The sequence below is a fragment of the Marmota flaviventris genome, chromosome 19 (genome assembly GCF_047511675.1).
Source record: "Marmota flaviventris isolate mMarFla1 chromosome 19, mMarFla1.hap1, whole genome shotgun sequence".
Taxonomy (NCBI): Eukaryota; Metazoa; Chordata; class Mammalia; order Rodentia; family Sciuridae; genus Marmota; species Marmota flaviventris.
The window spans coordinates 28,145,546-28,173,515 of record NC_092516.1 but is presented as its reverse complement, the minus strand read 5'-3'; the positions used below and the strand labels follow the sequence as shown (position 1 = coordinate 28,173,515).

Sequence of the window (27,970 nt, the reverse complement as noted above, 5' to 3'; positions counted from 1 at the left end):
CTCCCCCTTGGGAATCCGCTGTGACCTGCTGGGCAAACTGTCCAGGGCCGTGCCAGGGTTCGTTTGTTTCTGCTTCTTGCGTCCGAGACCAGGGCAGCCCCTCTCACAAATGGGGAGCATGGGTTCTTTTTTCCAAATGCCAGGGGGCGAGGATGGGGAGGGGCTGAGGTTCCCAGGTACCTGCGACCTCCCACCTCAGCAGGGGGCACCTCCAGACCCTAGAGTCTCCTCCTGGCCAGAGCAGGAGAGGCCCCGGTGGTCTCATTTTGAGCTGGATCTCCTCCTGCCCCCAGGTTCTTTGGGGAGCACACACGGACATGCGCACACCCCTGCCGACTGGAGGGGAAGGACTTTCCTTCCTGAAGGGCCACACCTCCTGCTGCATGTACTCAATGACCAATTCTCGCTCTTGCTTACACAGTCCCTGCCCAGAACCCCTGCGGGAAGCGTTCTGGGGTCAGGGGCGTCCCAGCCCATTTGGTCAAAAGGACCCTCGGGAGGCAGCTTTAATCCTTGCAGCGCCCCGGCCAGCATGCGACAGGCCTCACCAGGCTCCAGCGAGTGAGGACTGGCACCCTCCTGCAGGTAGTTTAGGTCCCACAGCCTTGCTCCCAAGTCCCTTGTGATGTCACGCCCTTGGCTGACAGCAGAGTGGATTAGCCAGCAGGCTGGGGACCCATGGGTAGAGCAGTGGCTGTGACCTAGTCAGAATCGTTTGCTCCTGTTCCTTGGAAGCAGCACCGTTTAATTGGAGACCTTCATGAAACGAAGGAACAACTGAGCAGAGGTCAGAGGAGAGCGCTTCTCAGGCACAGGAAGGACTATTGCAAAGGCTCTGAGGCTAGGATTAGCCTGTTTAGGAACCTGGAACAGAGCACGAGAGGCGCAGGGCAGGTGGAGTGGGGTTCGCAGCGGCCAGATCTTGCAGAACTGTGTTAACTTGACCTGCTTGACCTGCCCAGTGACTCCCTTGAAGGTCCCCCAATGGTCTTTCTTTTTCCCTCACTCAGCCTTCTCCAGCGCTGAATGCTTGTCTCCAGGGACACTGTTTGACTTTCATCTTCCTAAGACAGCTGCCTCAGGTGATGGGTGACAGAGGGACAAGCAATGGACTAACAAGGCTGCAAAGGGAAGGTTGGGGAGGGAGGTGTCTGCCCAAAGGGGACTTTGGAAAGCTCTAGATATATTCCTGGAATCCAGAAGGCTGCGTCTGTGTGTCGGCTATGTGCCAGGGAAGGAAGTGACTCCTCTACTCCGCCCGATCTTGGGACTCGGTGAGCGGAGCTCTAACTCTGCCTGGCTGGTGGAGGTGCCCAAGATTTATGCAGAGCTTCTCAGCAAAGGATGGGTGTTTATTGGTTCCAGAAGGATCTCTGTCCATCACCAGCTGACTAATAAGTTAACTGATTGAAGACTTTGGTGACCATACATGACATAGAATACAGTCTTTGCATAATAACCAGGAAAATCACTGCCCGAGTAGCCGCAGCAACAAACCCTAGAGAGGTGCAGAAGCCAGCTTCCAGAACCATCAGTTTTTATGATCTGAAATGTCCAGTTTAACAAAACTTATAAAATATGCATGCAAAAAAAGAATCCTTAGGGGGAAAAGGCGATCAATAGGAACTATCCCCAAGGAAGCTCCCTGATTGGAATTACTAGACAAATCAGCTATTCAAAATACATTCAAAGAACTAAAGAAAACCCTCCTGGACGAATGAATGGATTCTCAAGTAGAGATGATCCACAATGGGATAGAAGTTATAAAAAGGAAGCAAATGGAAAATTGTAAAGTTGAGAAGTACAATAACTAAAACAGAAAAAATATTCCCTGGGCAGCTGAACAGTGATTTGAGCAGGAGAAGCAATCTGTGACTTATTCCACTGAGACCATCCCAGCTGAGGCACAGAAACAGAAAGAAGGAGGATAAGTGGAGAGAGCGTCAGAGACCCCTGGGACACCATCAGCACCCCAACATACGCAAGCTGTCAGTTTCGGGGGAAGAAGAGACAGAGCAGAAGAATATTTGGAGAGAAAGGATGGAAACTGTGTCTAATTTAGTGAAAAACATTAGTCTACACATCAAAAAATCTCCATGAACCCCAAGAAGGATAAATTTAGAGATCTACACTAAGATATATAATCATCATAACATCCTAAGACAGAGCCGGGCATGCTGGCATTTCTATACACTAGCTTTAAAAAAAAATCCAAAATGAAATTTTAAAAGGAATAAAAAAAGGATAAAATACCTGGGAATAAATTTAAGCAAAGATGTGTAAGACCAGTGTATTGAAAACTACAAAACACTGTTGAAGGCAGAAATAGAAAGCCATCCTGTTCTTTGGTCACAAGCCTTAATGTGGTTGTGATGAAGCTATTTCCCTAGTTAATCTAGAGGCACTGTAATTTCAATGGCCTTTTTGCAGAAATAGACAAGCTGATACTAACATTTTTTTTATGGGAATTCAAAGGACTCCAAGCACCAAAATAATGTTGAAATAGAAGGACAAAGTTGGTGACTTCATACCTCCCCATTTTAAAACTTATTACAGGGGCTGGGGATGTGGCTCAAGCAGTAGCGCGCTCGCCTGGCATGCGTGCGGCCTGGGTTCGATCCTTAGCACCACATACAAACAAAGCTGTTGTGTCTGCCGAAAACTAAAAAATAAGTATTAAAAAATTCTGTCTCTCTCTCTCTCTCTTTAAAAAAAAAAAAAAAAAAACTTATTACAAAGCTGCCGTCATCGAGATGTGGTGCCCTGGCATGCAGGTAGGACCAGATCTGTGGGGTGGAACTGAATTTCCAGAAATAAACCCACAGGACTGTGGTCAACTCGTTTTTCGGCAAGTGCGCCAAGACTATGCAATGGGGAAGGAATGGTCTTCCATTTACACTGGACGCCCCTGTGTAAAAGAAAGAGGTTGGGCTGCTGTGTGCATCAGTTAACTCCAAACAGAACAAAGGCCAGCACGCAGAGCAAACCTTAGAACTCCTAAAAGGGAACAGGTGTAACTCTTTATAACTTGGATCAGGTGGTGGCTACTTGCACGCGATGTCAAAAGCATCAGCAACCAGAGAAAAAAATAAACTGCTTCATCAAAATTTAAAATGTGTGTGCTTCAAAGGACACTATAAAAAATGTGTGAAGACATATCAGAATGTGACAAAGTATTTCCAAGTCCCCTGATAAAGGAGTGATATCCAAAATAGAGAGCTCCTTTTTGTTTTATTTTTGGTTTTGTTTTGATGTAAGGCCTTGCTAAATAAGGCTGGCCTCAAACTCATGATCCTCCTGCCTCAGCCTCCAAAATAGCTGAATGTCACCACACCTAATGAGGATTCCTAAAAATAACAAAAGAGCAATAGATAAGTTAAAAAATGGGCAAAGGATTTTTTTTTTTTTTTGTACCAGGAATTGAACCACTGAGGCATTCCACCACTGAGCCACATCCCCAACCCTGTTTTGTATTTTCTTTAGAGACGGGGTCTCACTGAGGTGCTTAGAGCTTTGCCATTGCTGAGGCTGGCTTTGAACTCATGATCCTCCTGCCTCAGCCTCCCAAGCCACCAGGATTATGCGCCACTGAAAATCAAGACTCCAGGGAGATCTGATCACACCCCCTAGGATGGCTACAATCAACAAACAAACAAAAAAACGCGAAACACTGTTGCCGGTGTAGCGAAGTCGGAACTCTTGGCGCTGTTGGTGGGGATGTAAAGGGACTGCTGCTGTGGGAGATGGTGCAGGGTCCCTTAGCCACTCAAGTTCCCATTGCTGGGAATACATGCAGAAGAACTGGAAGCAAGTTTCAAAGAACTCTCTGAATTCTAATTTTCACGGCAGTGGTGCTCATGGTAGTGAAACATGGAAGTAGACTAGGCAGCACTGGCCGCTGAGTCGGGTGTGGCAGAATACAGCTACAATGGCAGGGGCGCCACCCAGCCTCGAGAGGGAGACATTGACAGGCTGAAGCGCAGCCTCACTGGAGGACGTCATGCTAAGTAAAATACGCCAGTCAAAGAGAGTGGTGCCACTTGGATGAGGTGCTTAGAGTAATTACAGCCATAGAGAAGAAAGTGCTGGGGTTGTCGTGGACTGGGGGTTACCCTTGAACAGGACGGTTTGGATGGTGGTGAGGTTGCACAGCAATGTGAGTGTCAATATCACTGAACTACACGCTTAAAAAGGGTCAAGATGCAGAGAGCTGGGGTGGGATATGGGGGCGGTGCCTGCTACCGACGTTTAAGTGCCTGGTTCTGCGCGGGAACGCCAACCTGCTCCAGAGTGAACGTGGCAGCAATTAACCGACGGCTCTACGCTAGTCTCAAGGCTTCAGTCTTTCTTTTAGTCAAGATGAGTGATAAACCAGACTTGTCTGAAGTGGAGAAGTTTGACAAATCAAAACTGAAGAAAACTAATACTGAAGAAAAAAATACTCTTCCCTCAAAGGAAACTATCCAGCAGGAGAAAGAGTGTGTCCAAACATCATAAAATGGGGATCTCCTCCCAAGAGCAAATTTCAACATTGATGGAGAGTCTTGGTTTTAGTAAACCCATGTATTCGTAGAAATTTTAGCATCTATGGCTTCTCACCTGTACTCTGTGGCTAAGAGGTCAACACTAGTCAATGTTCCCTTAAATTCATTTTTAAACTTCTCCTTGGTACATAAATAAATTCCTTAAAAAAAAGGGTCAAGATGCTAAATTTTATGTTAGGCATATTTTTACTACAATAAGAAGTAATAGAGCCAGGTGTGGTGGTGCACACCTGTAATCCCAGCAACTTGGGAGGCTGAGGCAGGAGGATCGCAAGTTCGAGGCCACCTCAGGAACTTATTGAGGCCATAAGCAACTTAGCAAGACACTAAGCAACTTAGTGAGACCCTGTCTCCAAATAAAACATACAAAGGGCTGTGGGTGTGGCTCAGTGGGTAAGTGCCCCTGGGTTCAATCCCCAGTACCGAAGAGAAAAAAAAGAAAAAATTATTTAAAAAAATGAATGCTAATACTACAAGTGACTGAACATCAAAACTTGTGAAAGAAGCCCGTCACAAATGGCCACATGTGCTTGCTTCCGTTTATATGTAACACTCAGAATAGGCGAATCCATGGAGGCAGAAGGTACATCAGCAGTTGCCAGGGCGTGGGAGGGTGGATAGGGAGTGAACATCTACAGGGGTTCTTTTTAGGATGATGAGAATATCCTGAAATTAGATAGTCGTGGTGAATTTTGTTTTGTTTTTGGTACCAGAGATTAAACCCAGGGTGCTCAACCACTGAGCCCCATCCCCAGCTCTTTTTTATATTTTATTTAGACACAGGGTCTCACTAAGTTCCTTAGGGCCTCACTTAATTGCTGAGGCTGGCTTTGAACTCACAATCTCCTGCCTCAGCCTCCCAAGCTGCTGGGAAGCAATGATGATCTCCATACAGCCTGTGAGTATACTAAAAACAACTGAAGTATACCTACTGGAATGGTGTCTGTTCTATCTTAATTTTTTTTTTTTTTTAAAGAATACATTATTCTGGCTGCTATAGTGGGAGGCTATAGGTGGCCAAGAGCGGAGCTGGGAGCTGGTGGCAGTGGTTGGGTTGGAGGCTGGCCTGAGCGGATGGTGGCCAGTAAGGTGGGCAGGCTCCATCAGGAATTGCGTGGGCAGCCCAGGCTCACAGAAGGGAGACACCTCCCATCCCCGAGGCAGGGAGGGCCAAGGGGATGTGGGAGCAGGGTCAGCATTTTAGAAAATCACCCCGACTCTCGGTCTGGTACCAGAAAGTTCATGAGCTTTCATGGGCAGAGGCCAGAGAGCTTCGGATGGTTGTGGGCTAGCTGGCAAGCCAAGACCATGACCTTGGCTCCTGGGAAGACCAGGAGCCTGGCCCCGTATGAAGGAAGCAGCCATCCTCAAAGCCCAGCAGTGACAGCTGTTTTTGAGTTGAAACGTGGGAGGAGTGGAGACACCCGTGTCCTTATCCAGGCTCAACAAGCAGTCTGAAGCCGATTTTGCATGTGGAAATGCCTCATTCTGGATTTGGAGTGTCTGCTTTCTTGAATCAAAGTGACCAATCAGTCAGGAACTGGCACTGTATTTTAAAAGCACTGTTTAATTTTGAGCTGGGTCTTTGCCCATTGTTATTGAAGGAGCAAAAGGCAAACTTAGTACTGTTGAACTCACATGGTTTAATGGCTTCTTAGGATTTTTTGGTTTGTGGTGGCTTCCTTGGTCTCTACAACGACTTTTTGAAGTGAGTTTTTTTGCTCTGAAGCTTGTGTTTGTGTAGGAACGGGAGGCTCAGGAGTTGACACTTTCTACGTGGCCTGAACCCAGGTCTGTAAGTCTCCCCTCTTCCCACAACTGCTCCTGAATTCAGCAGAGGACTGGGTGTTCATTCACATTCTCGGGGTATGTTGCCAAGACACCCTTTTCCAGAAAGTCTATTTTTATCGAATGCCTCTCACTTGCCCATTCCAGTGACTGTTTTAAATAGCATTTTTTCCTGTTAATCATATTAATGTTAATTTTAGAAAAACTACACAAATCATTTTTTAAAAAATCACCACTCATAACCACTGTTAACGTTTTATTTCATTTATTTCTGGTGTTGGCCTGTAAACACCCCGCCTGTAAGTGTGCACACAGATACACACACACATATTTATAATGTTGTCACGGAACTGTGCTCCTACTCCGTAGCTGGTTCTCGCTGGTGTGATGCTGTGAGAAGTGGCGTCAAGGTGGCGGTTACTTAGCCCCAGAGCCAGAATGCAGCCAGTTAGCTGTGTGCCCTTGTGGGTCACTTGACCTTTCTGTGCCTCAGTGTCTCACGCTGATCCCAGGGGATCTTGTCCCCGGGGTCAGTGGCTGTCTGTGCCTGAAGTGTATCTGCTTTCTCCCCACTGCCCAGTGGGGCCCTTGCCTTGTAAGCATCTTGTTTACATCCTCCAGTCCCTGGTCCTGTGACTTAGGTGACATCTGCCCTAACACGGGTCCACCCAGGTGCATCTGCTGGAGAAAACCACCCAGCGGCACGTGTGGGCGTGTCTGTTGACCGCGGGCTTCTTGTCCTTTTTCTTCCTTTGTAATTTTCCTTTGTTGGATTGGACTTATTTTTAAAATATGTAATGCATGTGTTTAAAAAAAAATCTACCACGTGGGAGGGTACTCGGGGAAGACTAAGCCGTCCTCTGTCCCGTGTCCCAGCCTCGAGCCCCCTTCCCGGGGCAGTCCCCTTCGGTCTCTGGCCCCTCCTGACACCGTCTGCACGTCACCCGGGGTGAGCCTTGGGCTCCGAGGCACTCAGCAGTACGTGGCCGGGATGTGTTCAGATCAGTGGCTGTGGCCTGCCTGGGTGTTTTGTTTGTTTGATCCAAACTGCCATTTAGGGGACGGCTTTGATGGTGTGCCATGGGAAAGGAAAAGATGTAAGTTTGACTTCGTAGAAACTAAAGGCTTCGCAGCAGAATCGATCATATAAGCAGAGTCAGAAGGCGAACGGCCTCCAGTCCCACGGGTCACCTGCATTGCTGGGTGGTCCCTGTTTGTGCCTGTCCCCTCTCTGGTGACTGTGGTAGTCCCACTGGCTGTTCTGTGTTCCAGGACATCCTAAAGGTGGCTGGGCCCTGCACGCGCTGTTCCTTCCCTGTGTGGAACCTCAGGTGCAGTTTAAGGTGTGAGTCCCGCAATGCCGCAGAGTAGCCATCGCTGATAACATTGGAACAATATGCTAGAGTAAAGCTCATTCAAAAATGTGTAAATTGTGTATTTCTGGAACTTTCCATGTACTATTTTCCGACCACCATTAACACAGGTAGTGGATGAGAGGGGGCTTCTGTGTTTCAGCCCTTCCTGCTCCAACTCGTGGCTCCTCGTCTTCTGCGTCACAGAGAAAACCCATGTCATCTGAAGGACCCGGCCTCCCCTGCTTCCGCCACAGACTTTGAGAGCACTTGAGTGGAAGCTGTCCCTTCCCGCCCGCCTGTTAACTCAGAGAGTGTCTCTCCCGTGTGCACCTGCCGCCACCTGGTGTTCTGACCCACTGTCTGGCCCCAGTGGGACCACGGCTGTCCTGATTGCCCGAGTCAGAAAGCTGGGCGTCATCGTGTGCCAGCAACCCTGACTCCCACCGCCCGTTCCTGCTGACCAGCTCCTGGCCTTGGCCTTCCCTTCCCCTGCTCAGGGAGGGCCTCTCTCCACACTGGGCTCCAGCAGCAGCCTCCCCGCGGCCCACCTGCAGCCTCACCACCTGGGGCTCTCCTCTGCACGTTGTCAGAGAGACACCTGAAGCCCAGGCCCAGCCACGTCCCCGCCAGACACCCTGAGCTGCCCTCGGCCCCCTGCATCAGTCACCAGGAGCAGCCAGTGTGCCCGGAAGCTGCCTGCTGGGGAGGGGCACCCAGGGTCTGGGAAAGCTTTCCCCTCGAGGCAGGGACTCTCAGCCTGGTCTCCCCACCCGGGGCCCTGTCCTCCGTGACTCTGCCTTGTCTGGCCCTGGTCACTCCCTGCTTGGGCCCTGTCCTGGCGATGCCAGCTCCTCCCGCACACACCCCACTCTGAGAACACACCTGCGGCCCCTTCCTTGGGGCAGCGGCCTTCCTGGCGCTTGCTGCCATGCTGAGACGATATTGGAATGACTCGCGTTGGCCTTTGCCTCCCGTCTACACCACTGGCGTCTGGAGAACAAGGCTCCGTCTGGCTCCCTTGGGTCTCCAGTGCCTTCCCCACACCTGGTCCTGCCCTCCGAGCAGCTGACCAGGAGGACTTGGCTTCTGCTGGCTGCGCTGAAGCCCTCTTGGTCACTGTGCCGAGGCAGACGACCCTCCAGGCCGTGGGACACTGATGCATGCGGATTTTCACAGTGGCCTCCGATTGTACCGGGCTTGTGGCGCAGCAGCTCCTCCCTGAGAAGGTGGAGATTTTCCCAGAGGAAGCCTGGTGGCCTGGCGAGTGGGGTGGCGGGTGGGGTGCACTGAGGCTGCAGCCTGCTGGGCTGAGACCTCGCCTTGGCATGGTGCCCATTCTCTGTCTGCTCAGCCTGTAGCATGCCCTCGTGCCCTCTAACCTTTTACCCTTTGACCCTTTGCCCATGTGCCCTCAACCCCTGAGAGCCTCTTTCCTGCCCTGCTCTTCCTGGGACCCCTCCCTCTGTGCCGTCTGGGGACAGGACTCGCTGCTCACCTCCCAGCGCCCGCTCTTATCATCGGAAACGCTTTTCCCCACCTTCGCTCCTGGGCACCGCTTTCTTTTGGGTCCTCCTTCCTCCCTTTCTTTTGGGCACCTGTCTACCTCTGGGACTGTCCACCGTGACATCGCTGGCTGCCTTCCTCTTCCCGAGGCTCTGACCTTTTTCAGGAGTTGCGGCTCCTGCTCCTCCCAGCCCTCCTGTCCAGTCCCACCTGCCGACCTTGCCCATTTCCCAGAGCTCTGCCTTCCGCATCTTGCTGCCTCCGGAGGAACCTCCTCCATCCCTCCCAAGGGACAGAGGAGTCATTTCCAGAGAGAAGGCCACCTCTCTGCTCCCCTGGTCGCTCAGCGCCGCCTGGGAGACCTGGGGGACCTTGCAGCACTGTTACTGAGTTATTTTTCTCCCTTTCTCCCCAGCTCTCGCCCTTGGGGCAGAACTTGACCTTGAGTAGCTGTGGTTCCCATTGGAGGTGTGGGCTCTCTCCTTGGCCCTTTCCCACCACCACAGTGAGCAGAGCTGGGCGTGGGAAGGCTGAGGACCAGGGGGTGGGTGCTTTGTGTTTTTTTGGTGGCATCGTTGAGTCCCTTGTCCTTGCTGTTTCGTTTGATTTGCTTTGTTTGGCAATGGCAGGAGGGAGGGTCCCTTAGGGCTCCTGGAAAGGGCAGGAAGGACGAGCCACATGGCTTTACTCCTCTGTGAGCCCCCGCAGACCTCCTCTTTGTGGTCTGGTGCTGATGGTACACTTGTCACCTGTCCCTGCTCTGAGCCTCTGCAGCATTCTGGTGACGCCGCTCTGACAGTCAGATCTCATCCTGTTCCTGGCCACGGTCCTAGTTCATTGTGTGACCTTGGGCACATCATTACTTACCTCATTATAGTAATTGTCACACAGTGTGGTAAGGATTAAAGACCACAATAGACCTCACAGGTGGGGGTTCCCTCCCTTCCTGAGCCGGAAGGAGCTAGAGGAAGGTGAGTGGTAAGCACCCCCCAGGGGACTCTAGGACATCCAGGATTTGGGGGTGAGCCATTAACAAGATTGCCCTTGTGGCAGACACAGGGTTCTTTTTGAGCAATCTATAATTCCAGCCCTGGGGCCAGCCAGGAGCAGGAGGCGGATTGATAGAACTGTCAGGGACTGCTGCTGTCACACCCAGGAAACTGGCCTGACTCTGGACTCTCTCTGCTTGTGTGGCTTGTGTGGCCCCTTTGACCTTCACATGGTCCTGCCCTAGCCTGCTTTCTGGCTGACTTAGGTTGTCGTGCCGTGTTCCTAGCCCCCTTCCCCCGGGACCTCATCACGTGCACACATGCCAGTTCCCGGACCCAGCTCCCTCCTGCGCCTTCCCCCTCAGAATGTAGCTGCCGGCAGGTTATCCAAGGGTGCTCCAGCCCTGACCTCAGTTCTGGCAGCTTCTCAAGTGGTCCCACAGCTGGGCAGATGTGCCTCCCACCTTCCAGAGTTCTTTCAAAAACGAGGAAGAGGCAGGCCAGCCAGCTCCCAAGACCTTTGGGAGTGACAAGGGTGTAGAGTTTTCTTCCTTTGGGGGAATTTTTTTCTTTCTGTGTTTTTATTGTGTATTTATTTATTTTTGTAGTTCTGGGATGGAACTCAGGTCCTCGTGCCTGCTGGGCAAGTGCTCCCTGCTCAGCTGCACCCCAGCCCTCTGCCTGCAGTTTTTGGTCTCCCACCTTTTTTTACCTACTGCATAGTACTCCCCAAGTGTTCTGGTTAGTTAGTTTCAGCAGTCTGCCATTGCTAGGGTATCTAAGTGATCTTCTCTTTTCCCTTGGAAACAGTGCTTCAGACAATGTCCTTAACCTTGGCCCTATGGGATGCCCCTATGGGAGCCTTTCCTTAGCTTTGATGCCCAGGGGTCAGGATGTCCTGTTCTTAGACTGTTCCCCCGTAGGAAAAATGTTTTTCTTTATGGCTTCATCATTTTATATCTTAACTAAGAGGGTCTTTTTTTTAGAATTTTAAGACAGGGTCCTGCTAAGTTGCCCAGCTGGACTTGAGCTTGGAAATCCTCCTGCCTCAGTTTCCCCAGTAGCTAGGATTACAGGTGCGCCACTGCGGCCAGCTCTAAGAAGATCTTTAAACCTTAGGTCTGCTGAAGTTGTAAACAGATTTTTCCTCTATGTTTCTGTGTTTGGTTCCTAAACTAGCTGGGATACTTCTCCCCCAGGGTGAGAACTTCTCCCCATTGGACTGGAGGCACCTGATCGGTCTGTCTTTCCCCTGCTGGTGAGAAATGCCACCTTTATCACCAGGAGGAGTCCCTTCAATACCCTGGTTTGTTTTCAGGTTTGCTGTTCTGTCTCACTGACCCACGCGCCTGCGTCTACGCCACCACTGTCCCGTGCTTCCCTTTTCCTCTGTCTCTTGTTTTTTTTTTTTTGGGGGGGGGGCAGGAATTGAACTCAGGGGCACTGGCCACTGAGCCACACCCCCGCCTCATTTTGGATTTTATTTAGAGACAGGGTCTCACTGAGCTGCTTAGTGCTTCGCTTTTGCTGAGGTTGGCTTCGAACGTGTGATCTCCTATCTCAGCCTCCCAAGCCTCTGGGATTATAGGCTGCACCACTGCACCCAGCCTGTCCCTTGTTTTGGCACTGGGGATTGAATCCAGGGTCTTGTGCACACAAGGCAAGAGCCCTACCACTGAGCTACACCCACATACAGCTAAGTGGGCCCCCAGCATCTGTCCCCTGTCTGACTTGTTTCATTGCCTAAGGTTCTCATTACATTGTGTCATTGTGATGTGACCCCCCCCCCACACACACACACATTTTGTCCTTGGTTCCTGGTCTGTGACTCCCTCTCCGAGGCAGGTCTCAGGAACTCTGATCTTCCCTGCCTTTCTGCCCTGAACCTGTCCGTAAGGAAGTCCTGTGATCTCCCCTGGTTGATAGCAGGTTGTAAGACCCTCCTTGTTCCAGAGGTCCTGCCCTCCCGCCTGGAGGGAAGGATGCTGTCTGGAGACGCCAGAAAGAACCAGAATAGACAGGCCCTGCTGGGCTCCCCGGCCCTGTCCATTAGTATTAGTGTGGACCTTCGTGTCCAGCCACCGTCCTCTAAGGTCGTCCAGGCAATGGAGTTTCTCGAAACCCAACAGGACTGGGTTTGGAGAGCTTCTGGTTAGTGACTCGCAGAGGTTCTTGGAAGTCAGTCCACCAGGAGAGGGCACAGGGCGCTCTTCCCCCTGGGCGCCTCTTCCTCGTCCTTTGTAATAGGTTTTATAATCAGCCAGGAAACAGGGTCCAGAGCTGGGTGAGTCAGTCCAGCTTATTAACAGGACCTGAGATGGGTCTCGCCCCAGACCAGAAGCACAGGCCTGCGTGTGGCATCTGAAGTTGGGGTGTGGTTCAGCATTGGGGACCAAGGCTGTGGGATCTGGTAGTGTCTCCAAGGGGTGGCATCAGGGCCAAACTGGCTTAGGGGACACCTTGCTGATGTCCACTGCTGCGCGGTCGCTCACTGGTGGGGAGAAATCCGCACACCCTCTGAGGTCGAGTTGATGGTGGAGGCTGAAGAGCAGAGGGAGGATGGACACTCGGTCTCTCCTGGGCACACAGCCGTGTATGGGAACTCCATTCCTTTCCACGGCTGAGTCTTGTGCCGCGTGCCCCTGGAGCACATTCTGTTTATCCATTCGCCTATCCAAGGACACTTGGTCGGTTCCCATCTTTGTGGCTGTGGTGGACGCTGCTGCATGAACGTGGGTGCCCACGTGTCCATTCGAGTCCCTGCTGTCAGTGCTTTTACCTGGACACCCAGGAGCAGCTTTGCCGGTCCTCTGGTGATCCCATCTGACTTTGAGGAGCCACCAGGCTGTTTCACACAGCCACAGAGGAAATGTTTGGTCCCCTTTTTAGAGGAAGCAGTCCCTGAGACCTGCTCTCACCTGGTTGCATTCACCGCCCCAAATGGTCCTTCCCTGGAGTCAAGCACAGGCTCGGCCCTTGGTGGTGCAGAGTGGAAGTCAGGTGGGCAGATGGACAAAAAAGCTCCGGACCACAGACCCTGGGTAGGACAGCAAGAAGCAATGTAGAGCCATCGAAAGGCCCTGCAGCTCTCACATTTGATGAGTGAGTCAGGCAAGAGACACGAGTCCCCTTTCTTAGGCCCCGAGGCAGGTGAATGAGTGGGAAGAGTGGGCTCAAGGCAGGTGGCCAGCCATGGGAATCTGCACCTCTCCTGGTGCCTCCCGTGCCCACTGAGCTGCCTTTGCTCCTCGTGGAACATCTTCATCTGTCACTTCCCCAGGGAGCTGCCCCTGGCCCCTGCCCCTGCCCCACCCACCCCAGCCCCCTCTCCGTGCTCCCTGGTGCAGGCCAAGAATGCTGTCTTCACAATCTGAGGCTAACCTGGTTGTCTGTCTTGGGAGTCACAGGATGACCCAGTGCCGTGCATACAGTAGACACTTAATAAAGGTTTACTGATGGAACTAGAAGGGAGAGGTCAATAAGTGCTTGTATATGGCGGGGCTTGAAGGGCACAGGAGCAGTCGGGGAGGCAGGCAGGTGTTGGGGAGGAAGGTCAGATTCTAGAGGGATGTGATCACCAGGTGTGTTAGGGTTCCCCAGAGAATGCACAGACAGATAGACAGAGGGAGGGACAGAGAGACAGGGAGAGGGAGGGAGGACAGGAGACAGAAGGAGGGAGTGAGGGACAAAGACAGATTAGAGTACAGGAATTGGCTCTGTCACTGTGGAGGCTGAGGTCCTACCATCTGCCACTGGCCGGCTGGAGACCGGGAGGAGCAGGTTTTAAACTCAGTCTGAGGCCTGAGATCCAGGGGAGCCCAGGTTGTAAGTCCCAGTTCAGGGGCAGGAGATGAGGTGTCCCTGCTTGGCAGTCAGGCAGAAACTGGAGGGCCCTGTTCCTCTACTCCCCATCTTTTGTCCCCTTCTGGCCCTCAGCCATTGGACGATGTCCACCCACACTGGAGAGCAGTCTGCTTTGTGAAGCCCACTCATTCAAATCTGATCCCTCCAGCAGGACCCCACAGACCCAGAAATAATGGTTCACCAAATATCTGGGTACCCATGGCCCAGTCACGTTGATGGAATTAACAGTCGCACCCGTATAGGTGATTTCAGAGTCCCCTGATGTCACCAGGTACCTCCTCTGAGCCATGCTGGGGATGTCCATTTGCACTTCCATTTTACCCCCCCCCCCCCCCCCGAGAAATGGGGATTACCTGTTTGTGGGGGAGAGATGGCATCTCTGCTACCATCCCGTCCACCCGTCCTTGGTGGTGCTGGTTCACAGGAACAACTTTATGTGCTTTCACCTCTGCTCTGCTCCAGGCCTTCTGTGGCTTTCCTCTTCAGAATCTACCCTACCCCAATACACCATTTTATTTATTTATCGCTCGTTTGTTTTGGAGACAGGGTCTTGCTGTGTTGCCCAGACTAGCCTCAAACTCCTGGGCTCAAATGATCCTCCTGCCATAGCCTCCCAAGCACCACAGGTGTGCACCACAGTGCTCAGTATTTTAAATGATTATTAGTGACATTAATAGTTAACATGCATTGTGCTTTAAGAAAAACGTAGCTAATCCTTCTGTAACACTAAGTATACTAAGCAGTGTTTTAAGTATTCTATTTCTTTATTTTTGGTACCAGGGATTGAACCTGGGGCACTTTACCACATCCCAGTCCTTTTTTTAAATTTTATTTTGAGACAGGATCTCACTAAGTTGCTGAGGCCAGCCTTGATCTTGCCATCCTCCTGCCTCAGCCTCCTGAGCTGCTGGGATTGCAGATGTGCACCCCTGCGCCCAGTCTCAGTACTTGACATATGCTAGTCCCTTCAGTCTCAGAGCAGCCCTTAGAGGTAGCTACTACTACCAGCCCTGTTTTGTAGATGGGGACACAGGCACAGAGAGGTGGAGTGAATTGTCCAAGGCCACACAGGGAGTAAGCATTAAAGCCCAGGATCTCTTCTGAGAGTCCAGAGAGCAAGAGCTGGACTTGGGGATTCCAGCTTACAAGCCGCTCTCTCTCCAGCTCCTGACTCTGCCCTTAGAATCCTGGGAGGTGTATCTTGCATGGAGGGTCCTTGAAGACCCCATCACCCTTCCTGTTCATGCAGACCAGGGGCTCACAGGTGCCCTTGTGCCATTCACCTGCACGAATAGCTGCCTCCTGCTAAAGGGATTTGTATAGAGCCCACATTGTGACTCTTAAAAAGAAATAAGTGGGATGAATGAATAAGCACCTAAAAATAACCCAGGATCAATTTTGAGGGGGAGGAGGCCATGTTTTCCTTTCTCCTCCTTCCACTCCCTCCCTCCTCTCCCAGGGCCTGGAAATTGCTGCTGGTTGACAGTTGGCCAGGCGGGCTTCCTGTAAGGCCAGAATAACATAGAATTAGGCTGGCTGCTGCCCACCCCAGGACGGGGATGCTGGCTCTTGGTCACTGTGTGCTGGCTCTTGCTCTCTGAGCCTCTCCTTCCAACCTTTGCTGGGCTCACACTTCTGGGACGCTTCTTTGCTTCAGAGATAACAGGGCAGCATCAGCCTGTGGATTTGTCCTCTTGGGCAGAAGCAGTGGCTGGCAGCGCCCACGCTGGCCCATCAAGGGTGCCCACAGCTGCTGCTCTCAGGGAGGAGCCGGCTGGGCAGGGCAGGGCAGGGGCTCCCGCAGTCTGGGCCCTGAGGCGAGATTTCCAGGCCTCTGCTGACTCAAGAGTTTGGCCAAGAGGTTCCCATTGGTCTCTGCACCTCTAACAGGCCCCCTGGTCCCTGCCAGCCACCTGCAGCCTGCCTGGGAAGACGTTGGGGATCCCCCAGAGCATTGCTGCCCAGAACTCATCTGCAAAAGTGTCATTGGGCCATGGGATGGAAAATTCCAGGTGGAAGCCTGGAAATTCCCGAGCAGGAGAGGCGGCCAGGGCGGGGCCAGCTTCCTTCCCCACCCCCACCCCTTGGCTGTGGGGGGTGGAGCCCAGCTGTGGTTGTTCACTTGTTCCCAGTCCTGGCTGCTTATCATGGTACCCTAGGGGGAGCTTTTAAGTCCTGATACCCAGGCTGCCCCCAGGCTGGTGACAATAGAGTCCCAAGTGACCTGGGCGGAGCCAGCTGGAGAACTCTGCTGGAAAGACAGCCCCGCTCCTCCACCCTCGTCTTGCTCCTTCACTTCTGATTCTCAAATCCAGACAGTGGCTTGGCTGCGCACAGTAGGTGCTTGGGCAGGGAAGTGGGGTGTCTCTGCCCCACTGTGCTGATGCTCCCTTGGGCCACACGCCAAGGGCTCAAGGCCACGGCAAAGTGCTTTTGCAGGATTTCATTTAAAATGTTCCTTAAAAGCCCTAAAGGGAAGGGATCTGTTTGGAAGTTGTACTTGCGGTCCTGGGGGTGACAGAGCCCCCCAGGGCTGAACAACCCCTCCTGGGCCTGCCTGAGTGGTTCGCATCCTGTCCAAGCTGCAGGGTGGCTTCTTTCACCTGGAGCATGTGAACAGGCCAGGCCCACTTAGGTGATAAGATCACATCTCTCTCTGACAGGGCCCCTGTCTGATTGCCCAGGATTCCTCTTAATGTTCCCACTGCCTCCCAGTGGGGTCAGTTCTGCAAGCCCGCCTGGCTCTGTCCCTCCTTCATCCCTGCAGTGGGTCCCATCTTGTCCCTCCCCAGGAAGCCATGGTCTGCACCGCAGCCTGAGTGCCCGAAGTTCCTAGCCCGGCCCCTCCAGAGCCTCGCAGGCCCCGTTGCCCACAGCTGGCCCCAAATGCTACTGGCCTGTGGATCTACAGGCTGGGGGGCCTGCAGGGGTTGTCCCCAGCCCCCTGTGCTCCTCAACTCCCAGTGAGGACCTCTCCAGCTGCCCCTATCAGCCTCTGCCCAAACCCCCAAAGCAGAGGCACCCAGTGCCGCTTGCCCCAAGCCTATTCTTGGCTGGCTCGTGGTGCACCCACAGGTGGCCTGGGCTGGAAAGCCCGGGAGGCCAGAGCTCCTGGGTCCTCCCCATGTATTCGCTCTGTGAAATGCTCTTGGCTTATGCCACTCTCTGGCCCGATCATCCCAGGCACGCTTCCCCTGACTGTCCCTAGCCGCTGGCCTCCCCTTCATAGTGCTATCCACCTGCTTTCCCGTGGGACCCTGCGGGATTAAGGTGGTGCCCGTGGTGCCTCCCTGAATGGGTGCCTGGCCAGCTGCCTGCTAAGACCACACAGGCCTGGAGCAGCCCACACACCCTGGACCCGTGCACCCCAGAACTGGAGTACTTCTGATACTCTCTGGACTTGAAACTGCCATCTGCCCACTCAGCTGGCCCAAAGTGTGTCCCTCCTCTGAAGGAAAGCACAGTTTCATGATGGCCCAGCAGCTCCCATAGCTTCAGTCCCAAGGCAGCCCCTGGGACTCAGGACTAGGGACAGATTCCTGGACTTAGAGGCTAGCAGATGCTAAAACCAAGGCCACGTTCCCCGGTTTGTGCACACTTTTGTAGGTGATGGGGACACTTGGGGCCTCTGCTCTTCCTCCTGGGAGACTCAACCCTGTCCAGAACCAGGAGGATTTACCTGGAGGCACCTCCTGTAGACTCCCGGGCTGCCGTGTGGGTCTCCCAGAGTGCCCTGGGTCCCCGCTGTGACACAGCGCTTGATCTTTCCTGGCTCTAAACAGCACATCAGGCCCCTTCTCATTTCTCATTTATGCCGCAGCTCTTGGGGTTCCCCAGGGACAGCTCTGATGTCCCCAGCTGGTGCCCAGAAAGTGCCCCGGCAGACATGTCCCAGCTGATGGCTTTGCTCGCGAAAGGCAGAGCAAAGAGCCCTTGCTGGGCTGAATCCGCACGAGGAAGGCGGCGGTGGACGTGGAGGCGAGGAAGGTGCCCAGGAATAGCCCTGCCTCTGGGAGCCTCTGGGAGTTGCGGCAAGGCCCTCCCTTCTCAGGCTCCTTGTGCACAGCCGCGAGTGTTGCTGGGAGACTGAGGACGGCACAGGCAGAGACTGCTCCCTGGCAGGTGGCACCGCCTATGGTGCAGGGCAGAGCAGGGCACAGGTGTTTACTGGGTGTGACGAAGGCTCAAGGTAGTCACTGTGCTCCTGCAACTGCGTCTTTTGCACAGGAATTGAACCTGGGCCCTTGACCGCCAAGCCACATCCCCAGCTCTGGCCCCTCCTTTTTTTTTTTTTTTTTGAGCCGGGGTCACTAGGTTACTTCCAGTCTCGCTAAATTGCTGAGGCTGGCTTCAAACCTGCGATCCTCCTGCCTCAGCCTCCCACAGCGCTGTGATTACAGGTGTGCGCCGCTGCACCTGGCTGACACTAGGTCTTTACTGGGCGCCTGGCCAGGACTTGGAAGTGCTGTGCTCAGTGCTGTCCACGGAGGGTTATGCAGATGACCACCCAGGTTCCTGTTGGGTCCCCTGTGTACACATCAACACAGGTGGGACTGGCTTAGCCAGGAGAGGAGGCTGGTCTGGTCAGCAGGGGCCTGAGGGTTCCTGCAGGCCCAGCACCTTCCTGCGGGGTCAGCAGTTTTCCTATACAAGGAGTTTTGCATCTGGAAAGAAAATTACTAGGATTCCATGTAAATCAGGAGTAAGGGAAGGCCTTCTGCTGAGCTCCTTCACCTCTAGCAGGACTGTGGGAGGGGGCGCTTGGTACCCACTCCGGTTCACTCTTCCTTCTAGCACTTTCTTAACCCTGGGTTCTCCCATCACCTTCTCTCCCTGCCTTTGCTTCACCCTGGTCCCCTTTGGTCGTGGGGTCTTCTCTGTCCTCCCCAGCATCTCGCTCATTGCTTCCTGCTGAAGCTGCACCATTTTCTTTCTACCTAGTTGGTTTTTAGTCTTTTCTGTTGTTTTGGGTACCATGGGTTGAACTCAGGGGCACTTGACCACTGAGCCCCGTCCCCAGCCCTATTTTGTATTTATTTAGAGCCAGGGGTCTCCCTGAGTTGCTTAGGGCCTCACTGTTGCTGAGGCTGGCCTTGAACTCGCGATCCTCCTGCCTCAGCCACAGCGACTGGCTGTTTTTAGTCTTTTCAATTTGTCCTTCAGATGGAGTCTCACAGTGTTGCCCAGGATGGTCTCAGACTCCTGGGCTCAAGCCATCCTCCGGCCTCCGCTTCATGAGTAGCTGCGGCTGCAGGTGTGGGCCACTGTGCTGGCTCCTGGGGCTCCTGGGGCTCCCAGGGGTAGGGATTTGGGATACCTGTGGCAATGCCAAGTGTGGGTGTGTCTGGTATTTAATGAAATCTGTGTTCAAACCACTGAAGGGAAGTCGACCACGGGCCATGAGGTGGAGCCTGTGGTACCAGGAGCAGAAGGTCAGGATGGGCCTCGCCTGTGCCCCTCCCTGGCCTTTCCACCTGCCTCAGTTTACCTTCTCCCAGGGCTGGTTCGCCTTGCTGTGGGACCTGGCGTCCAAGAACTCAGGGTCTCATCCTGTGCTGCTCCTTTTGGTCTTAGTGTGTGTGTGAGCACCCATGTGGCTGGCCCAGCCAGGAGGAGAGGTCCTGCTGGTCACTAAGGGGTCACCAAGGGGGCCAAGAGGCCAGCTAGCTGGCCCTACATTCGAATCAGGGGTTCCCTGTACCCAGCTGAGGGAATTCATGCAAATCAGGTAGGGAAAGGAGGGGAGGCGCCAACCTGCAGGGGCTCACGGGATCTCACAAGTGTTTAGAGTGAAGAAGGTCAACCCGTAAATAACAGTCCACACAATGCCACAGTCTCATGCCCGCTGCCCCTCAGGAGGGCATGTGAACCCAGAGTGGGGCCAGAGCTGGGCTCTGGAATAAGCTGCCTGTATTTCACCCTGGCTCACTGCTTATTAGCTATGGGACCCCTGCACAAGTCACTGAACCCCTCTGGGCCCCCGTTTCCTAATCTGTGAAGGAGAGGCGACAATAGCAACTCTTGCTCCATAGGGTGTTGTGGGGACTGAGACAGTTCTGGTGGAGCTCGTCATAGGGCTCGCCACCTGATATGCTGGTACGAGCTCCGTCAGTGTTATCAGTTGCTATTCTAGTCACAGTCACCCAGTGCCCTCTCCCCTGAATCCACCTTCCCCTTGCTAGGGGGCACTGCATCCAGTGTTCAGATGTATCCCCTAAGACTGGGAGCTCCTGCATTTCCTGAAGGGTTTCTTTTTCTCTTTTCCTTTTTTAACTTTAAAGTGTAACTATGCTCCCAGAAAGAGAGGAGTCACAGGGAAGGTCCTTTGACATTGAAAAAGCCACCCAAGGCAAGGCCAGGATACTCCACTGGATAGCTCCACCAGGATCACCACTCAGTCATCTGATTTTGTTACTGTAACAGACTACCTGAAGCTGAGTAACTTTGTAAAGTAAAAAGGTTGTCCAGCTTATAGTTTTTTTTTTAATTTGTTTTAATTAGTTACACATGACAGTAGAATGCATGTATGCACTTTGATATATCATAGATAGATGGGACATAATTTCTCATTTTTCTGAGTGTACATGTTGCAGAATCATATTGGTCATGCAGTCACATATATACATATATACATACAGTAGCTCATAGTTTTGGAGGCTGAAAGTCCAGACTGGGTGGCCCCAGTGGTTCATCCTCTGGTACAGAGTTAATGACGGATGGCAGCATGGCCGGAAGAGGAGAGAAATGATACAAGACAGGGAGCCAGCACAAGGGGCAGACTCCCTGCTTTTATAACAATCCTCTCCCGCAAGCTAACCAGGGGGCCCCAGGAGAATTTCCAAGACAGTGTCCTCTTGACCTCTCATGAGGTCAGCACCACCATATCAACAACTAAGGCCCCAGCACACCAACCCTCAGGGGACAAACTGTATCTGAGCCAATGCACAGGCCACGTTGGGACCTCCCTCACCCTGCCAAGGCCCTGCTGGTAGGAGTCCCCACAGGGAGAGGATTTGGAACCACCCAGCCAAGTGACCATCTGCCAGTGTCCTTTGCAGCTCTGCTCGGCATGGTCAGTGGCTCTGGGTCCTCTTTCCCCCAGATAAAACCTGCTCATTTACTGTCTTTAAATCAAAATGACTAGTTACCTCCATTTTTTGTCCTTTTTTTCTTATGATTTCAGATTTTTAAAAACATTACCTAGAACTTTTTGATAACTAGCACTTAGTAGATCAAGGGACCTGTATGTGCAGCTGGGCTTCCTGATGCACAGGGAATTCTCACGTCCACCTGGGAGGTGAAACATTTATTAGCCTGTTTTTCAGGCAAGAAAACTGAAATTCAGAGGTCGAGGAACTTAATCATATCTACAAAGTAATGGAGCCAGAATTCAACTTGAGATCTGACTCCGGGCTCCTATTTTCTTTTAATAACGACTGTTATTATGCAAGTGACATTTTATCATAGTTCCTTATAAAAATTAAAACATTGTAGGCAAAGTGAGAGACCCTCCGGCCGCCTTCCCTACGCCCAGGCTTTAGTATACATTTGTTGTTGAATATTTTTACAGTCCTTATGTGCCTTGGAATAATAGCCCTGCTTCTGCCTGGCCTGTTTTTTTTTTTTTTTAAGGGTCTAATGAGATAATGAATAAAAAGTCACTTTGTAAACATGACTGTCCTGCACCAGGTTATTTTTAGTAGCAGCAGAGTAACTTACATAATTACAGCCCTTTTGTAGAGAGTATTGTCTCATTTAAACCTTGTTACTGGTAATTACTGAAACTTAACTCCTTTGAAGTACAGTACTTTGTAATACGGCCCTGCTCAAGTGGTCATCCAGGGTCATCGTGTGGTATTTGTAGGGCCAGGCAACAGAATCCTGGTCACCAGTAGGTGTCAGCCTCCACCAGGGCACGGCCACTCATCTTCTGGATGTCAAGGAACTGGGAGCCTCTTGGGTCTTTTCTGTACTTTCTAGCTGATGTCAACTGAGGATGGGTGACGTGGACATGGCTGGAGGGAGCCCTGGAGCTGGGCCGAGTGCACGGCATGCAAAGGCCAAGCCTGAGTTTGCTCAGAGGTGAGCAGGGAGCCCAGGCCTCAGACCGTCCCGTCACAGGGAGATGCAGGCTGTGCCCAGGGGTGGTCCCTGGTGGGAAGGGACTCCCTGGTACTTGGCTGTGTCAGGATCTGAGATGGGTCCTGAAGGATGAGAAAGAATCTACCAAGATGAGGACCTGAGAATGGCTTCCAGGACCATCCTGTACAGGTTTTATGGAGTGGGAAGGGTGAGAGGACAGGAGAAGGTAGTGGGGAGTGGAGGCAGAGGAGGCCATAGTGTTGAGGGCCAAATAAACCACAAAAGGGATTAGGCTAGTGAGCAATTGCATTGAAATGTGGAGAATGAATTAGACAGGAAGAGACTAGAGGCAGGGAGGCCCGGAGGCTGTCACTGAGTCTTAGCCAGGGCAGGAGCGTCCACTCTGGGAGCAGACATACTTTGGAAGCTATTTGCAAGTAAACCAGTTAGCAGGGGGATGTCAGTGGGGAAATTAGGGCTGACTTAGAAGTTTCTAGCTTGAGAAGCTAAGTGAAGGTAGAAATGTTAGTTGACACAGAAAACACAGGAGGAAGAGAAATTTATCCATGGACTTGAGTCTGTGTGGGCCTATGGGGCTGGACCTCGCAGGAGATGTCCTGCAGTGGCATGGCAGCAGCTGGCAGGACTCTGGGTTCTGGACCTGCTGTCTCCTCTTTCTGCCTGTTCAATTTATTCGAAAGAGGCCCTGGGGCAGGGCGGCTCAAGCCTCAGTGATCTTGCGTGTTCCCCGGGAGCACCCGTGCGCTCTGTGCTCACTCACCAGGGGCTGCTGGCAGGACTCCCTCTGCATGGAGCAAGGGAGCATGCTGGCCTGCCCTTCTGTGTCACATGGGCAGCTTAGAGGACATCCCCCAGGTGGGCATCTGTCTGGAGCATTCATTGACCTTTGAGCAGCGAATCCATCTCCTGAGGCTGCTAAAACAAACTTGCCTGCAAACCCAGCTGCTAAGACGAGAATTATTTTCTGTCAGTTCTGGAGGCCAGAAGCCCCAAACCAGTGTCACTGGGCTGCATTCAATGCAGCAGATGCCACATTCTCTCCAGAGGCCCCAGGTGGGACGCCTTATCTCCTCTGAATTCAGGTGGCTGCAGGCACTCTGTGGCTTACGGCCACATCACTCTGTCTCTGTATTTAGGACTACACAGATAATCTTGGGATTCTTAACATATTTGCAGTCTAACATATAAAGCAGCATGTACAGGTGCCTGCGATCGGGTCCTCTTATCTTTGGGGGCCATTATTCAACCTCCTACAGGTAGGGCTTGGGAGGGTACTTTCTGTAAAGCAGAAAGGGCGCCACTGACCCAACATTTTCACTTGAATGTCACTGCCCACCTGGGTGGTGGGTGCCACTACCACCATTTTAGGCATGAGAAATGTTTTGGGTTTTTTTTGGCCAGGCAAGGTGCCAAGATGACATGGGAATCTTGATCTCTTGCTCAACCCCAGGCCTAAGCATTTTTTATAAAGATAAAACATAGCCACGCATATCCACATATCATATGGCAAACCCATGTAACACAGCAGCAGATAATCCCACACTCATTTGCACGTGGGCTGACAGCGGTGGGTTCACAGAGCCAGGGTGTCCCATGGCGGTGGCCCTGGAAGGTGAGGAAGCAGTGCATTGTCTTCTCTTGGCCCCCACTGCATCTGGGTCCCTCCCCACTTAGGGCCTGATCACTTGGCTCTGTGGGGGCGGGGCATGTGTCTCACCAGAAGAGACCAGAACAGCCCACCCGACTTGGCTGGCTGGGGCACAGCACATGTAGGGCCAGGCTGGCCAGCGGCAGCTCTAGGGTGGGGGCAGAAACAGCGAATCAGGCTGCAGCCCAAATTTGGGATTAGATAGAGACCTGGGCCCAGAGATCCCCTGCCTGAAGCCAAGGAACCCTTGTCTAGCCTCCAGACAGAGCCATAAAATGAAACTTGCCATCACCACAAAAGCCCCTGACATTCCTGTCCCCACTTCTGCACTCAGATAGCATCATGGTGGCCTCACATGCCCCAGGAGGCAGGAGAACCATCTCAATTTCATAGATTAGGACTCAGATCAGAAGGGGAGGGGGCTACTATCAGCCCAGCAGGCCCCCTGGATGGGGGATGGGGGTGGTCACCTGTTCATTTGAAAGAATCTTGAAAGCTGGAGGCTCCAACTGCAGAGCTGCTCCTGCCAGGTGTGTGAGCTGCGGCAGGTCACTCCTTCCCTGGGCCTCAGTTTCTTCCCTGTGTAAAGCAGTCGATCTCAGTGGACTCCGAGGATCCTGTGTCTCTCCTACATCTGACTTTTGGATGGGAGCCTTATTGAAATTACAGGTTTGGATGGTGAAGCTACTTCTGGGGACCTTTCTCCAAATGAGCATTTGCCGGGAGCCCTTTTCTGGCCATCAGCTGCAGTCTCCTGCAGACCGGAGGGCAGGTCTCACGTTTCTCTAAGGAGCGGAATTCCGGCTGGGGAGGAAGGAGCTCTGAGCTCAGAGCAGACATCATTCAAAAACCAGGGAGCCAATTTTCCCCACTCCAGGCAGGGCAGGCTGCAGCTCCCTTGGTGGGAAGGAGGGCCATTAGAGCCCTCCCGGGGATACCTGTGCCACTTCCTTCTCTTTGACCATCTGTTTGGAGACCCCAGACTCATTTGGGAGGCCCCTGGAGATTAGCCGCAGGAGGCAAACAACTGGCTCTGAATTCCCTCTTTGTCCGAGGAAGCCAAGTGGGGAGGGGCGGAGGGGACCCCCTGCCCCCGCTGGAATGTCTGATCCGGCGCCCCCACCGCTCCCCCGTCGCCTCCCCCGCGCACTTCCTGACTCCCACTGATCCCCCCACCACCGCACGCGCGCGCGCACACACGCGCACTCACACAACACTCGCTCTTCCCGGCGGGCAGGCGGCCTCCCTCCCTGGCTCGCCGGTCCCAGCGCCCGGGCTCGGGTGGAAGCGACCTTTTGTCATTCAAATCACACCCTCGCCGAGCGCCCGGAATCGGGCTGGGGAGCCCCCGCGCGCCTGGCCGCGCATCCCGGGGCTCGGCCGCGGGGCCGCGCCTCCCCCGCCCGGCGCGCGCGGCGACTCCCGCTCGGCCCCCTCCCCGCCTCCCCGCCCGCCCCGCCCCGCCCCGCCGTCATCGGGTCCTGCCGCGGTGTCGCCGCCGCGCGCCGCGGGGGCCCTGCCGGCCGCCCTGTCCGCAGCATGGCACCTCCGGGGTCGCAGTAGCCGGGAGCGGCGTTTGGGGGACGCAGGCGCTCCAGGGGCGGGGGGCACCCTGCAGCCTCGATAATGGATGTGAGCAAGATGGTAAGTGAGAGCGGGGCTCGTCCCGGCCTCCCCGCCCCCACCGGCTCGTGCCCCTCTGCCCCTCCCCGTCGGCGAGATCCATTGAAAGTTTCTGGATTGTTGATCCTGCCTGCTGGCCCCGACTCCGGGCGTGCCGGAGAGGGAGCCTGGCCAGGACGCTGAGGCGGCTGGCCCGCCGGGATGGCTCCCGGTTTCCCGCCGCGCTGCTGCCAGGGCTGCCCGGGAGAGCAGACTCCCCAGAGAGGGCGGGCGGGGGTTCGCCTTCCAGATTAGGAAGCCTGAGGGGTGGAGAGGGCATGACTGGGGACTCCTCCATTCCCCTCCAGATCTCCTGCCCGCTGGCCCTCTTGAGATCTGCAGGAAGGTTTTTGGGGCTGAGCCAGTGGCCAGGGAGGCACAGGTGGCCCTGGGAGGACTGAGGGGAAGTGAGGCTTTGGCCAAAGTGAAGGGACAGGAATGGAATCCTGGCATAGAAGGTGGAGGTGCTCGATGGGCCACTTGAGAGCCCCAGCTTCAGTGGCCTGGGGAGCAGCAGCCCCTCTGCCTGATCATCATCTACCTCCCAGTTCCTTTAGAGGTGGGCTTGGGGAGGGGGTCTGTGTCCTGCCCTGGAGCACCCTCCCTCTTCCATCTCAAACACTGGGAGCTGAAGGGGGCTTTTCATTGATTGAGACAGAGATACATCCCTCAGGAGGAGCTGGGTGTGATTTGGGGGATCTGAAGGAGCAGGGTCTCCTGAAGCACCCAAAAGCCTGGACACTGCAGATTTCCCAAGGATCTCCATTCTCGCCACTCTGAATGGAGACTAGAGGGTGCCTGTGAGGTCACTGCTACCCTGGATGGCTTTAGATCAGAGTACCCACGTCCAAGCCATGCAACCTTAAGCGCCTGTGTGTCAGGCTGGAGGAGCACCCCATGGTGGACCATGCTCCCAGGAGGGCTGTGGGGCATCAGGAGGAACCAGCTTGCCATGAGCCTGTGAGGGGATGCTGGGGAGGGGCCTGGGTCTGCCTGTAGCTTAGGAGTGAGAAGGAAATGAAATTTGGGGCTAGTTGACCCCAGCAGATGCCCTTTGGGGACAACCGTCCTCTTAGGGAAAGCAGGGGCATTCTTGGTCCTGCCTAGTTCTTGGCAGTCTTATCTTGGATAGGGGACAGTGGGATGGGCAGGTGACAGATAAGAGTGATCTCTTCTTCTGGCAGATCAGTCTCAAACTGATGGGGCAGTGCTCCGGGGTGAGGGCCGGGTGAATGTCCTCCTGGGCTTCTCTCTGTCTTTGTATGAGGAGACACCTGTCCATCGGCAGCTCCCTCTCAAAATAATCTTTCCTCCAGGTGAATGGGTGGCGATGTGGAAAACCAAGCGCTTCCTGGCCCTTTCCTACAGGTGTCTGAGCAAATACCAGAGTCACCTGTCTGGGCTTGGTTGGGGACCCAGTGGCTGCTGTACCAGATGGCCCCAGAGCTTCCTTTTGGCTTAGTACTCAGGATCCCTCAAAGTCCGGCCTGCCAGGACCGGCTCCCCCTCCTGTCTCTGTGTCCCTCGTTAATCCACAGTCTGTATTTGATTCCTACTATTTCTATATCAAGTGCTAGGTGGAGGACAGACCCCAATCAGAAGGCCACAACTCCGAGGGCCATGGGGGGCTGAGACTGGACTGTGGAGGTTGGATGGAGAACAGGATCAGGCCAGCTCTGGAAAGCCGAGTGGAATTGGCTCTGGGGGAGTAGTGACGGGCGTGGCCTGGGGGACAGTTGCTGGAAGAGGAGTGGACAGAGCCACTGAGTGAGACCATACCCACCTGGCAAAGATAACTTTGAGATCAAGAAATATCTAAATGGTTGGTTGGGGTTAGGCCAGGAAGCCTCCAGTGCTGGCCCAGAATGCTTGGACCCTGGCCTGTAGGCACTGGGTAACCTCCAGGGAATTCTGATCCAGGAAAGGTGCATTTATTGTTTCTTTCCCTTTTCAGCTTAGAGTCCAAACAAAAGTGATATTAGATTCTCATTAATCATTGAACAGCTAGGTGCCCAGCCCCGAAACCATTGTCCTCAGCTCTTTGTGAAGAGCACAGACCCTGGGGTATGTAGCAAGAGAACCTTCCCCACCTGGGGCATCGGCACCTGCTTCCTGTCCTGAAGAAGGCCCGTGGGACTGTCCGTTCTGATCATTGGGTCCCCATCTCTGATTTGAAGGCCTTGCTTAGGGGTCCTTTGGCTCCAGGGTTGACCCCAAACCCAGCATTGCAGTCACATCCTTGATAGCCCACATCAGCCTGAGGGTTTGTCCTGTTTGTCACTGAAGGAGAAAAGGCAGATTACAGTTCATCCGACTCCCTGTGTGACCTGCAGCCAGTGTCTTACCTAGCCTCTTAGCCTCTTCATACTGTAGTGTCCCAGCGAAGCCTGCAGATGATTCTTGTGAGGCAGGGGACCTGGAGCAGGGACTCCTCTGTTCAGAGTAGTTATTCTGACAGTGATGGCTTCCGAAGTCCCACCTGGCCCTGAGGTGACTGATTCTCCCACAGCCTCT

General features: G+C 53.5%; 2 protein-coding genes across 4 annotated transcripts in view; both read left to right on the top strand.

Moving 5' to 3' along the window:
- Positions 1 to 27,970, top strand: part of Hip1 (huntingtin interacting protein 1) — a 133,705-nt gene that overhangs the window by 33,668 nt on the left and 72,067 nt on the right. Inside the window, exon 1 of one of the 3 annotated variants that reach the window (XM_027948758.2) lies at positions 25,337 to 25,438. The exons of the other annotated variants lie outside the window; for them this stretch is intronic. Within the exon in view, the coding sequence (XP_027804559.2) occupies positions 25,421 to 25,438 (18 nt within the window). The 5' untranslated portion in view covers positions 25,337 to 25,420. Of the gene's footprint in view, positions 1 to 25,336; positions 25,439 to 27,970 lie in introns of those variants that run through there. 3 annotated transcript variants of the gene reach the window in all.
- On the top strand, positions 4,294 to 4,594 carry LOC114103142 (thymosin beta-15A). Its single transcript, XM_027948759.3, has one exon. The coding sequence runs from the start codon at positions 4,360 to 4,362 to the stop codon at positions 4,495 to 4,497; it is 138 nt and encodes a 45-aa protein (XP_027804560.1). The 5' UTR covers positions 4,294 to 4,359; the 3' UTR covers positions 4,498 to 4,594.